The sequence below is a fragment of the Cryptomeria japonica genome, chromosome 2, assembly GCF_030272615.1.
Source record: "Cryptomeria japonica chromosome 2, Sugi_1.0, whole genome shotgun sequence".
Classification (NCBI taxonomy): domain Eukaryota; kingdom Viridiplantae; phylum Streptophyta; class Pinopsida; order Cupressales; family Cupressaceae; genus Cryptomeria; species Cryptomeria japonica.
Genome location: NC_081406.1, coordinates 356,489,863 through 356,504,575, shown reverse-complemented (window position 1 = coordinate 356,504,575; position 14,713 = coordinate 356,489,863). Strand labels below are relative to the sequence as shown.

At 38.6% G+C, this 14,713-nt stretch overlaps 1 protein-coding gene across 1 annotated transcript in view; it reads left to right on the top strand.

Annotated features, from left to right (window-relative positions):
- Window positions 1-14,713, top strand: part of LOC131065255 (uncharacterized) — a 292,918-nt gene that overhangs the window by 198,179 nt on the left and 80,026 nt on the right. The window contains exon 7 of the mRNA XM_057999726.2: window positions 6,437-6,553. Coding sequence (XP_057855709.1) covers window positions 6,437-6,553 — 117 coding nt within the window. The remainder of the gene's footprint in view (window positions 1-6,436; window positions 6,554-14,713) is intronic.

The window sequence follows — 14,713 nt, the reverse complement described above, 5'->3', positions numbered from 1 at the left end:
TTTAATTTCACTTGATCTCTAGGAGGAAAGTGCTATTAGGACTTTTTCGCCCTGGACCCTCAGAGAGGGTCAGGAGCGATTTTTCACTTTTGCTCTTAATCCTTCATCTTTTAATTGTTAACTCTCCTTGTGGGGTAAGCGATGATCTCCTTCACTCGTTCCATGCATGCTTGATTTGTTTTTGTAATGCAAAATAAGGACTTCAAAGATTTTCGCTCTGGGCCTCCAGTGAATGTCAGGAGCGACTTTTGCAATTTAGGCCAAGATCATCAAGTTTTGGAGGTAAATCCTTGTTCATTATGTTTTTAGAGGACCTTTCCACCTTAGCACAACCTTGCCTTAGCGCGATCTTTGAGGGGAAGTTGTTGGTTTTGCAAATTTCGCCCTGGGCCTTCAGTGAGGGTCAGGAGCGATTTTGAGTCCTTTGCACAAATTCTTGATCACTTCAACTTCAAATCACCTTCAAGGTGTAGAGTATCATTCTTCACTCCCTTTTGAGTCTTGGAAACAAAAAAAAATCATCTCGAAATGCAAGGAAAATGGGCACACTTGGAAATTTCGCCCTGGACCCTTAGAGAGGGTCAAGAACGATTTTCCCTATTGTCATCAAAATTTGCACTCTTAGCATGTCAATTGCACTTCAAGGCATTTCAAACATTGTTTCAAACTTGTGTCTAGGCATAGCTTCATTCAATTTTGGAGAAAAGGTTGGATATTAGGTTTTTCACCGTGGGCCCTCAGAGAGGGTCAGGAGTGATTTTGCAAATTCAAGTTTATCCATCTTTTGCTAGCCCTCCAAATTATCTTCAACGGTCAAAACACACCCTTCCTCACTCATTCAAGCAAGATTTTGTCTTAATTTTTTTCAAAGAAAGGAGAGGAACTTAGAAATTCGCCTTGGACCTTCAGAGAGGGTCAGGAGCGACCTTTCAAACCTGGCTTGATTGCCTCCTTGTTGATCGTCCAAATTATATTCAATGGGTAAAACACACTTGCCTTTATCTATTCCAATTGTAAAAAATCACTTTGACCTAGCAAGAAATGTGCCTTTTGAAAATTTCGCTCTGGACCTTCAGTGAGGGTCAGGAGCGAATTTACCTTCTAGACCAAAATGCCTCACTTTTCATCATGAAATGCCTTTGCTAGGGAAGATTTCATCTTGTTTCACACTATGAATAAAAGTTCATGTCCAAGAAAGGTCTAAAAATGTGCATATAAAGAATTTCGCCTTGGACCTTTAGAGAGGGTCAGGAGCGAATTTACTTCCCTTGGGTAGAACTCCATCATTTCATTATCTTCAATCAAGTCTGGATGCTTTATCACGCTCATTTCATCCTCCACCACGTCTTTGATATCTCAATTTGACCAAACAAGGTCAAGAATGACTCTAATAAGTTTTTTCGCCCTGGACCCTTAGAGAGGGTCAGGAGCGAATTTGATGATTCCAATAAGATCCTTCATCATCTCAAGTTAAAACTCCTTCAGGCGGGTGGAGAAAGTCATTCGTTTTCCATTCATGTTCAACACTTTGTCCTCTTTCACTGCCAGATGAGGGAAATCAAAATTTCGCCCTGGGCCCTCAGCAAGGGACATGAGCAATTTTTCACTTAGCCTTCAAAATTCACCATTTTTCATGCCTTCAAATCTTCAAAAGCATCAAACCACATCCAATCATCCCTCCTGGAGACCCTGCACAAAACAAATTAGAAAAGTCAGTGACAAATATGCCTTAAATAACATTTTCGCCCTGGATCCTCAGCAAGGGTCAGGAGCGATTTCACCCTTTCTGGCTAAATTATTCAAAATTTAAGTTTCCAATCACTTCACAAGGCAGAGTCAGGTCATTCTCAAGGTCAAGAACCAGTTAGCAAGCCTATCAAAAACAAGAAATCGCACTCAGGATAAATTTCGCCCTGTGCCCTGAGTAAGGGTCAGGAACGATTTCTCTGTTTCAGGCATCATCTTACTTCCAAAATTTTATCAAAAATTACCTAGGCAAGAACACACAATTTCACCTTCAAAATGCTAACACTTAGTCAAAACTGGATTTTACCCTGAAAACTCTCAATCTAGACTTAACCTGAGACCTATCTGACTCCCCTGAAAGGTTCACCTTACTTTAATAATCTCAATCCTCGGGAGGATGCTTAACAACTTTCAAAATTTGACTGGACTCAGCTTGAATAACATCCAAAAGAAACCCCCAAGGTTTAGCCCTAGCCCAGACAGACAACTCACTCACTCAAAACCCTAAAGCAGAGAGAAGAACGGGCAAAACAAAAGCGAAAAAGAGGGGGTCCCCATTCTAATGGGGCGATGTGTGAAATGGTCACAACAGGTTTTTGATTAATTTGTGCATCATTTTGGGCACCTTGGTCATTGTTATGTTTGGTGGTCATTTTGGGAGAGGAGTAGCTAGTGTTTGGAGAGTTTCGCTTCATTTTGGAGTTCCAGTTTTCTGTTTTCAGACCTACATCAGTCCCATTTGCAACAGCAGCAAATGATATGCTTGTATTGTGATTTTAATGTATTTTGGCCATATGGGTATTGATAATATTAGTCATATATTGCTGTCCACAATTTGTAATGAATCTGATATACATTTCCTGTTGTGGGTTTGCTTAATATTGAGCATATTGGGTATATTCTCTTATATTATTGCTGCAAATATTATCTTTGCTATTTCTTTTTTGCATTGTGGTTTATCTCAAAGCATACATCCAGCATTCAGAAAAAATTCAAGTAAAAAAGTAAGGGTGTGCATTACACGTGCCTTACCTCGAAACATTATGTGGATTTGATTAGGCCCTTTCTAGACAGTGTGGAATCTTCTGGAGCAACGAAAAGGTGCAGGTTGGGTGCATTTGTTTTGAAGCTTCTGAGGAAATATTGGACTAGCCATGGGATTGAAATGCAATGGTAGAAAGGTCATAGAGCAGGGGAAATCTAGGGACATTGCAAGAATCAAAACTTGTTTGAAAGATGGTGAGGTCATTAAGTAGCAGAATGGGTATAAATGGGAAGGTCTACAGTCTACCATACCATTGCGATGTGGTAAATTGGCTTCTAAGTAAATACTTTACTGTTGAGGGTTGTTTTATTTGTATATTTTAGAATAATTTTCTATTCTTGAACCACATGCGCCACAATATCACTATTAGCTCTGCATTCTTTCTCCTTAGCTTTTTGGAAACATTAGTTTCAGAATTGCAATCAAATTGGACTCTCATGCCCTTAACCAAGGATTGATTTTCAGGTTTTACAATTTTAATCTTGATCTCTGTCCCTATAATCCCATTAAAGCATGTATTCTTGGCTCTAAGACTTTATCCCTCCTTTGCGCATACCCACCTCTTGTCGACCACCCCTCAGTCGCAGGGTAAAGGAAAACATGTTAAGAAGAGTCTTGTAGGTAAGACCAGGGTTGAAGTTGTTCAGGAAGACCCCAACAAGGAAGGTTTAGGCATACCTTTGACTGTTACCTTTAATCCCCTTGCTAATCTTGTGTCTCCTAAAGAAGGGATACTTGTTGGTGGAAGTCCAAGTTATGAAAGGAATACCGAGAAGAAGACAGCTAATGCTTCTATCTATAAAAATCTCTTGTGAAAATCCCTATGGCTGTCTATGCTCCCAGAGATGCAATTTTGGGCCAATGATTTGGATATCTCTATAACCATAGAGGTGGGTGCGATTTGTAGACTTTTCTCTCTTGAAAACGATTCCCCTATCTTGACCAAGAAGAAGAAAAAAGTCTCCAGTGATGCTAGCCCTTTTGAGAATAAGGCTGGTAATAAGGTTGAGTAGGGTAGACTTGAGGTGTTTGATGATGAGAAGCTTCTAGGTAAGGCTGTCAACAATTCCAAGGAGGAAAAGGGAAAAGAAGTGGTTTCTAACGTTTAGGATTCTGTAATGAGGAGGTCAAATAGGTTTGCAGTAGTTATAACTCTCACACTGCCTACCAATCTCAACTTGGAAGAAATAAGTGTCGAGTGATGACATTTCAACTTCAGAGGGTGAAGAGGAGTTGGCAAATGATTTTGATGATTGTATTGCTAGTAGTGGAGACAGGAATTCAGATGTAGTTAGTTTTGAGCATGCCACTTAAGGGAAGACTGCCAAGAAGGAGATTGGCACCAGTATCTTTGATGAAGCATATAAACCATATACTGATATAGAGTCCACAAAGAATTGAATGGAGTCTTCAAAGCAGTAAGGAAATCCCCTATTTCCTTTGTGAATCCAGTTCCAAAATTCTAGCATCCCTAGAAGACAGAATTATTACTGTTGAAGGAAAAATGAATCAGGTTCTCAATTTCAGCACAAAGGTAATGCACAAGTTTGCTGCCACACTTCTTTTCTTCAGTTTATTGAGAGAGAAAATAGGAAGGACTTGGTGATCACTCTGATAAAAATCTTCAACTAGGAGATGAACAAGAAGAAGAAGATCGGTAGAGGTGAGCTGTATAATTTCCTTTTTGATGACTGGGAGAATGTTTACAGCCCCCAAAGTAAGTCTTAGTTTGTTTCCAGGCTGTTCTGATGCTGTTTTAGGTGCTGTTAGTTTTCTATTTCTTTGTTGCTTGTTTTCTGTTAATCCACGATCTGGGCTTTTTGTCTGTTTAGCCTCTAAGCGCACTATGTAATTTTATCTAATAAAAAACTAAATCATTTCCTTCCTCTTTTTAATTAATCTATTTAATTAACAAATTAAATATTTTTCTTCGAATAATCTAATGGCATACTGGCTTTTCCACAATAATGTTCTAGTTTTATTGCACATACTAAGCAGTATACAAATGTGATAAATAAAGCCCTTCAAGAAAGACACATTTATGGGTCTAACAAAAGGGGATCTAGAATTGTGACCAATTCAGATATTGGGTTTGTGGGCTTCCGCATCACATGTCCCATTATTCTACAAGGAGTAGGATGGGTTTATGGAATCAAACAAAAACATTCACAAATATTATAGTGTCACTAGACTGAAGGAACAAGGCAATGTGAGAGAACTAAGTGAAAATCCATGTTCTACCATATACCATCCATTGGCCAAACACCTGTAAATTCCTGGACACTCAATCAAACATTACATGTATCTACCGAATAGGGAGCAATAGCTGAAGCAAATGATAAATTACACAATGACATAATATTCACCTTTATTAATAAAATTTCAATTAAATCATCCATCCAAGCAATACGATTGATACATGATGTAATTCATTTTTAGGAACTGAATCTACCCAACTGGTGTAACAATTTTAATGAAAACAGTGATGCTGAAACATCAATACATAAAAAGATAAAATAATACATATTTATATACCTATATAAAGATCCAAATACATCCGAAGTATCCAGAATATTGCATTGGTATCCACAAGCAATAACCGACCAATACAAAATTAAGATAACAGTATTGTGTAACTTTGATACTCCAAAATAAAAGAAGCAGAAGGCAGAAATGGCTGTGTGCATTGCAATATCACTCTCAATATTGTTGTAGGTGAACTTGCAACAAATTGAAACACTTGTGCTTCTTGTCGTAGGTGAACTTGCAGCAACACAAAGCACCAGCAGTTTCACTGTAGGTGAATATGCAGCATCGTCATGCCCATGCAAATTGCTGCACGTGACTTGCATCTTGACCTCACTAGCCCACCTAAATTATCAATTTTAGATCAATACAAAATCTGTCATTATGTGTTGATGAACTGTTTGTGCTCATGCTTGAGAAGCAAAAATAGATGTGGCAAATCAGGTTATTTTTTGTTATATTTTGAAAATCCTCAAAAGCAAATGTTGTACACATGAAAATTTTTAGATTACTCCTAAATTTTTTTCTTGATTTTTAGCAAGTTTTTATTTTACAAGGGAGAATCCTCATTTAATTTAAAGAGAGATTTCACTTTATATGCTGTGCCATTTTGTGTTTTCCTAAAAGGACAAATCAACATGCTAACTAATGTCAACTCATTAATTTTCTCAATCTGTTAAATTACCTACATTAATAAAGCATTGTTCACCTCATAAAAGAATCTGTTAGATTTTATTCTTAATTATTCTTTGTCCCTACCAACAGTCATGAGGTGCAATGTTAGTTTTCATATAATATAGCTATGATTTACTTTTCCCAGTAAGAGATTAAAATGCCAAAGTTGCTTAAATTTTTTGAACAGACTTGATTGTCTTCTGTTGATGAAATGTTCTGGCATGTTACATGTCAATGTTATGCAGTAAGAACAAATTTCTTCTTTGTTTATCAAATTTTATGCAAAGTCATACATATTGAGATTTTGATGAAGGATTTCACTGGTTTGGTGTATGTTCTGCTTCATTATAACTAATAATCCATCTCTCAAAAATACTGTTTTAAGCATGCAATTCTTGTGGCTAATGTTGTTATATGGTATATGGTTTTTCTTTTAAATTGTAGTTGCACCACATCGATGGATTGACTCAGATGAGAGTAAAGAAACATTTTGCAAGAAATACACAAAGTGACGGAGATTTGATGCCTTTGATTGGAAAGTCTGGTCGTACTTGGGGAGCTGTAAGTAGATTACAGATTATTATATCTATAGAGATATTGTGTTTTGGCTGTTGCCCAGTTTTGCATTTTATGTTTTCAATTCATATTTTACTCTACACAATTCATGATTACAATAAAAATAAGTTTGAGTGGGCAAGATAAATCTCACTTCTCTTTAATCCATGCCTTAGAAATCTAGACTCTAGGATTTTGCTTCCATTTGGTTCGTCTAATGATTTAAATGCTCCATGTGTGATATTACCACCACAACTTCAAAAAATCGAATAATATCTCAAGGTTACACACATGTAGCTTCCTTAATGTTTGAAATGGCATATGATAGAATGAATTAAGATAAAATGTATATGTCTTGCAGTTAGAAGGTTCTACCTCAAAGGAAAAAAAAATCCCATTAGAAGACAAGCACAACTGGTGGGTTTGAGTTGACCAATTAAATCATAAATAAGCACCAGATAATGCACATAAAGCCTAGACAAGCATGAGGACTGACATAGACGTCTTTCCAACACTTTTTGGTCCCTAATTTCACCACATATTGCTACAAATTCATTTTAAAGAGCTAATTTACAATCTACATGAATTGTGCCTCCTTCCTTGTGCAGTGCAGATGTATCAAATATAAAGAAGAGGTAGTTTTTGAAGAGAAAATGATTATATAGAGAAGAGCGGGGGGGCGGTTGTGGGGGGACGGGGGGGGGGGTGGGTGAATCAGCATAACAACAATCTTTTCCTTTTCAAACAACTTAATACAATAAGCATATCAATAGCACAAACAACAACATAAGATGCAACAATTACGCAACACAAATAGAACACACAATTTACATGGAAACCCGTGTGGGGGAAAAGCATGACACAATATTGCTTATTGTATAAAATCCCCTCAATTCGTAAGCACCAACCCGCAGGAGACACTAAGTCCCTCAATTCGTAGGCACCAACCCCCACAGCTAGGCACCAACTTAACAAGAGACACCAATCTCTCCTTTGGGAAGCACCAACTTCCAAATTCTTCAATGGATGATTTTAAATCTCTTTCACATACCTCTCACATAAATCTCATACTCATTGCACCATATGTTGGCCATAAATGATCTCAATATATTCCTTGTAATTTCATTGCTCCACTTTGCTTCGCATTGAATGATCTTCATGTATGTAATCTTCACTCCTCCATTCTTGGACTTTATTTATCTCGCTTGGTATTTATGCTATATACTTCTATTTATTCTATACTCTTCTTCCAAGCCTGCATTTACTCCTATTTTAGAAATCTGCATACACCATATTCATATGTTTTCTGTTTACATCATAAATCTGCTCTGAAATGATGCGACCACTGTCGTACACTTTCCTTCTTAAATTTGCATGTACTGTTCTTCACAAATCTGCCATAAATCTTCTTACAATTCTGCCATAGATTCTTCTTACAAATCTGTCATAGATCCTTCTCACAAATTTGCCTTCAACTCCTTTGATGATCTTTTTATATACTCATTTGGAGATCTGCATATGTAAGTATGATATCTACCTTTTTATTTCCACTTCACCCTCTTTCTCCATATACCATGAACTCTATTTGTACCACTTACCTTTATGAAGAGAGGCATCTTCTTAGAATAGACATGACTCTTTAGAAAGTCATCACCTTTTGTTAGCAAACTTATAAGTGTGTTGGTTGAAAATTTTGTAATCAGAGGATGATTACAAAATGTGCCTTTCAGCCACAGTGTGATGAGATTGAATCTCTCCTCGCAAAGGGGAGGCTGCCTTCTTATTGCAATTTAACAACTAGCATCTACCTAATTTCTCTATTCTAAACTATTCTCCAGGTGTTACAATCACTAAATTCTCTTTTTCAGAAACAACGTTTATCCAATTCTCTTATTTCAGAATGGATTTTCTCCTTTCACAACAAATCACAAATTACAAGATACTAATTCTAGCAATAATAACTGATAAATTTCAGCCAAATGAAAGAATGACTCAAAGATGTACCAGTAAATCTACAATAACTAAGAAACCCTCGTAAGCCCAAAGTCTTGCGCAGTTCTTCCAACTGATTCTTGGAATAAAATTGTTGTATATAAATAGCTCAAAGTCTCTTTGTATATATCACAATATTCACTACTTTAAACATATAACCAGATGTAGCACAAAGTCTCCACTGTGTTATCAATCTCAAATATATGACTCCCAATGGAATACTATAGCTCAAAGTCTACAATATTATATCTTTACACCCTGTAGTCGAACAACCTCTTACACTGCACAATTCAATCTTTAAAGATGATATGACGAGAAGGACATAAGAACAATCTCACCATAAAATAAAGTGAATCCAAGACAAAGATTGGCAATCAACTGTATTCCTTTATTGATTGAATTTTCGGATTTCATTTGAAAGCACAAAGTCTTTAAAAGCTTTACAATCCAACAGAGTTTCGATGTATTAGCCAAAAGATCCTATTTACAAAGAAGCCCCTAATATTTATAGGGGAGAGCTTATGGGCAAAAAGAGGGAAAGTTGCAACTAACTTTGGCTTATTCAACAATAAAATCCTATTTGACTTAAGACTTATGTTGTTCTTACATGTAAATTTATATGTATAAAAAGACATGTAAAATGTTGATAACAAACTAAAAACTACATAACTTGAAAGCATGAAAAATGGCTAAGTGTCTGGAGACACGTCTTCATCATCTTCATCCTTCCTGAGAAAACCTTCATATTTTTGCAAGGTAGCCTGTGCTTCAGAGTCATTTGGTCCTAGTGTGTAGGAATGGGCATCTGGAATGGAATTGTAGTACTAAATTGAAGAATCCCTAGAGTTAGAAAAATTCTGCTTTTTGGATAAAAAATTGCAAATTGGATTTTAAAACCTGATTTGCACCAAGGTAGGTCGAAACATGCAAATCGGGCTTCAAAACTTGATTTGCACAAAGGATAGTGCAATACATGCAAATCAGGTTTCAAAAACTGATTTGCACTTAAGACTGGATTATACATGCAAGTTGGGTTTTGAAACCCAATTCGCAAATAGGATGGACTTATGGTGTGAAACATGTTCATCGGGTTTTAAAACCCAATGTGAATGTGACAAGTGCAAAGTGATGTAAATCGGGTTTTAAAACCCGATTTACATGTGTGAGGAAATGCAGGGAAAGTGCACATCGGGTTTTAAAATCCAATGTGCATGTGGGACAAAAGAGAAATATGCAAATCGGGTTTTAGAACCTGATTTGCACTTTGTGCAACATGGATGACCTACAGTTCGGGTTTTAAAACCCAAACTGCATATGAAGGAATTTCTCTAACTCCTAGAAGAGAATGACTTGCAAAAACCGACAAGACAAGAAGGAGATCCGATCGAAAGGACTTTTCGAGGGTCGAACTATGTGTGAGGGTACTTGAAAAAGGCTTCGATATGCGTGCTTAGAGGACGTGGGCAAAGAAACAGACAAATTTCGTAGGGGTTATCCCACAATTGAGCAAGCTGAAATTGGGGATAACAAACTGCCTTTTTAAAACATGATTGCTGCTTTCTAAACACTTTTATTATCTTCAAAAACTACCTTAAAGATAATTGCTGCCTTTGGAAACATAAGTGCTGCTGTATAAATGCCGTATATATTGCCTTCCTTATGAAGCGCCATCTTTAAGAATCGTTTCTCTATTTTTAATCTTAATCATTGCCTCTTCCAGATATAACCGCTGCACTTTAATGATATACCTTTGGTTACTGTTTTATTAAACTTATTTAATCGCTGCTTTTCAGAATTTGTCTTCTATGCATTTGTCTTATATGGAATTTGTCTCATATGACTTTTGTCTTATATGTTATTTGTCACTTATTATATCTTTTATTAAATCATTGCTCCCCAAACATTAATCACAGGTTCTTTTAAAAGATCACCGCTGGTTTTGTTTAATTTTATTTTATCTTTGTTTCTTTCAAACTTATTTATCATTGCTTCCTTTAAACTTACATGTTGCTGCCTCTAACCTTGTTTATCGTTGCCTCCAAACTTATTTATCGTTGTTTATTTCAAACTTATTTATCATTGCTTCCTTTAAACTTACTTTTTGCTGCCTTTAACCTTGCTTATCGTTGCCTCCAAAACACTTCACTTTAGCAATAATTATACACAAGTTTCAATGCTGCTTTATTTATGTATATTTTGATCACTGCTTCCTTAATGATAAATGTTGCTTCTTCAATATTAAATGTTGCATATTATAATTCCTTCCTTCTTAAGGAATCGTTGCTTTTAATTACTTGCATAGGTCGCTTATCATCATACATCAATATTTAATTTGTAACCTGATTTTGCTTGGTCTTGCATGTGACCAACCTATCCATTGATTAGTACTTTGACATAGATCTCATTTGATATCAATAATTGTGATGGCAACTATTTCGTCTATCAATCTTCACTTTATGAACTCTTTGACATCATTGGGAATCAATCCAACAATCTCACTTATACACTTTGACATTAATGACAACTTCCAATCATCTATATACCCTTGACATCAGTGACAACATTTCCAACATTTTTGGCTGTGACAACTAGGGTGCATTCTTTTGTTTGTAGTGACTTGCTTTTGGAAACATCCAGCAAATTGAGAAACCTTTCTTCTGCCTGATCTTTGGTATCCTTGTTGCCCATATTTTTGTAGCTTGTACTTCTATTGCTCTCTGTTCTTCTATTGATCTCTATTCTTCTTCATCCAAATTTGTGTTTGACTTGTTTCTACATGTATTGTAATGGTGTGTAAAAGGTGGCTGATGAAACCTTGACATATCACTGTTTTTTCATTTTGTACCCTCCAGGATGGCAAGATAACTTGGTTCTGATACCACTGTAGTATGCAGCCCTGCTTGTGCTTTATTTTTTTGTGTTTTGAAATGCATTTTGATTGTTTTTGCAATGTTTTCAAATGACAAATATAGTTCAGATAAATAGGAAATATTGCAACCATTCTCAAATTTTGAAAATAGATAAAACCTAGAAATTACACAGCTGAAAATTCCAGATTTTATCTTTGATTTTGAAATACAAGTTTCTTCAAAAATAACAGCAACATGTTGGTTGAAAATTTTGTACACCTGGGAAGATGTGCAAAATTGTGGTTTCAACCACAGCGTGAGTTAATAACTCTCCTAATTTAAGAGAAGGCTCCCCTGTAGTTGGGAATAATCAATTATGCTATAGTGTCGTCATTATGTTGTGTCATCATCGGTAATTGTGTGTTATGGGAGTCAGTTAGTTCACCCGAAGGGCAGTTGGACGCGACAGTTGGTCGTACCCCCTCGGGTATTATATATTGTATCTTGTTTCCTCGGGAAATCATCATCGTAACTGGGGTCTATATGAAGGAAAATATACTTGTTTCTTTGGAGTTACAACACTTATCTTATGGCATACTAGCATCTCTTATTCTGTATTGTGCATTTACTTCTTATGTCTCTGAAATAGTTTCCATAGGCGAAACATATGGCGCCGTTGACAGGTCTAATCCAGGCATACATGGCTGAAGGATAAATGGGTCAACCTATCCGCGAGAACATCGTTGATGAGGATGATGAGCGACTAAATGAATTCTATGAAGGAGAGGATGCATTGACGAGAGACTTCGTAATCCGGTTCCAGGCGGCCATAGAAACCTTCGTGCAGAGAGAGGCGACACGGGAAGAAGTACCGCAGGGTGCAGTGTGGGATGCTCTCAACGTCAGTCCGGCGGCAAACAGACTGTTGCATCAACTCCCTTGTCTCCTGGCCCAAGCATCCCTTGCTCACTAGCACCGAAGGGAGGAGATTGAGCGAGAACAGAGACGACAACAAGTTCTCCATAATTACGAGGAAAACAACCGGCGATGGGAAGAAGAGCAAAGACGCCGCAGGGGAAACTAACTCTTGAATCCCTATGGGAGGAATAAAGCAATACTGTAATAATCTCGGCCCAATGTTGACATAAATTGTGGCTGAATGGGAAAATAATAAAAGTTTTTTTTGTTTTGTGTACATGATGTGTGCTTGCTATGTACGAAAGTGATTTATGCCCAATATACTAAATAAGGACAAAAATAAAAAGATACAAAGTGATGAATGGGAAGTGGCACAAAGAGCGTTGAATCTCAGACAGCAGATAGAACGAAGGCATAGGCTAAGGCAGCTTGGCGAGGGACGACCGATCGAGGGGTTGCTCGAAGGGAACCCAGGAGGTGTAATGGAGGCAGAGATAGATGGAGAGAATTACTTTCTCTACATTGTCGTAGGGTTGCCCGAAGGGAACCTAGAAGGAGTCACGGAGGGTGCCGAAGGAGAACTCTACAGTTTGCCAGAATACCACCGTAGGGTAAGATGTCGCGAAGAGTTGGTGGGACAAACAAGGCGAAGTCTAAACCTGATCGACGCTACCAGAGACCTACTAAAAATCTTGTCCATTTTGGAGGACAACCGGAGGGAGACGACTGAAGGTGACGGTACAGCTGAAGGTGCCGGGGTAGCACAAGGGTACCGTACGGGAGGCAATTTGTTTGGTTCAGGGTCAGCAACCTTCTCCGGAGGACCCATGAGTGGAGGGTCAGGTGCAGGAGGCAGAGGCAGAGGATCACCAGGTACAAGCACACAAGGCACCGGAGGAGCGAGACCCAGCGGTGGGATGGCAAGTAAGCAGAAATTGCCAGAGTTCACAGGCGATGGCAAAGAAGATCCTGTACGACATTGCTGTACATGTGAAACAATTTGGTTGGCCAATGGGGTGACCGATCATGACGACTGGGTGCAGCAGTTCCCAGCCATGCTAAGAGGAGTTGCCATTGATTGGTACTCTGACATGGACAAAACTGAAATTGACACATGGGAGAACTTGGAGAAGTCCTTTAAAGCAGAATTTCGGTTGCTAAGAGATGTTAACGAAATTGTAGCTGAAATCTACGATACTAAGGAGACTGTCTGCGCATATAGCCGAAGGCTAAAGGAATTGTTGGGCAAGATGGAAAGCCAACCGGCGGATGGATTGAAGAAACGGTGGTTTGGGGAAGGATTGAGATCCTCCCTGCGTGGATAAATGAAAATTGTTCCACCAACGTCATATGAGGATGCCTATAATAGGGCGATGGACTTGGAAAGCAAACATAAAACATCAAAAAAGACGAAAAATAATAAATCTTCATCGGACGAGGACGGTGACTCTTCCGAAGGGAGCATCAGTAGCGGGGAGTCAAGTAAAAAGGTGCAAGCGCTCCAGAAAGACATGGAGCGAATGAGGAGAGAATTTAAAGCAATGAGAAGCACGGGTCGGACCGAAGGGGATGTATGGTGCACGGAGTGCAAAGAGGAAGGACATACGAAGGGCACCTGTCCAAAGGAGGCCTTCTGCGAGATTTGCCAAGTGATGGGACACTCCATCAAGGAGTGCCCATACAACATGAAGACACGGAATGCACAAGTGCTAGTCATTGAGCAGGCCACAACATCCACACCAACGGGTACGACCCAGCAGAACAACACAATGGCATCCTCTGGAGGGTACTGGGACAATAGATGCGGCGGAAGGAATAATAATAATAATAATAACAATAACCGGAGCCGTATCCAGTATGATGCCAAGGGCCGATCTATGATCCAGTGTAGGGCCTGCAGTCAGTGGGGGCACTTCGCTCGAGATTGCACAAAGGAGGCTAACCAATAGTATCTTTGCCGATGGTGCGGACCGGGGGACCATGAGGATACAAACTGCCCGAAACTCGGAGTCAATCTTTTGAACATTGAACCCACTCAGGCAGAGGTATTGGCAGTTATGAGGGCGCAGGCAAAGATGGCCTCCTACCCAGACCCCCGCATAGAAATGGAACGAGTACGGGAAGCAAGGGCGGAGATTACTAAGGAGATGACTGCACAAGAGAGAAATAGCGGGAAGGCCACAAGCACGTCCCGGACTAAGGGGGAAGAAAACATCCTGAGGCAAATCTTGCAAATGGAGGCACCCGTGAGAGTCCAAGACCTCCTTGAAACCATGCCGCACTTAAAAACGGCTATCCTAAATGCTGTGCCCACACAAATCACCAAGCAAAGAAGGCTGAAAGCTCTACGGTCGACCCAATGTTGTTAGTTGTTAACAGGGGACGCCACCCAGCCGTGGTAGAAATG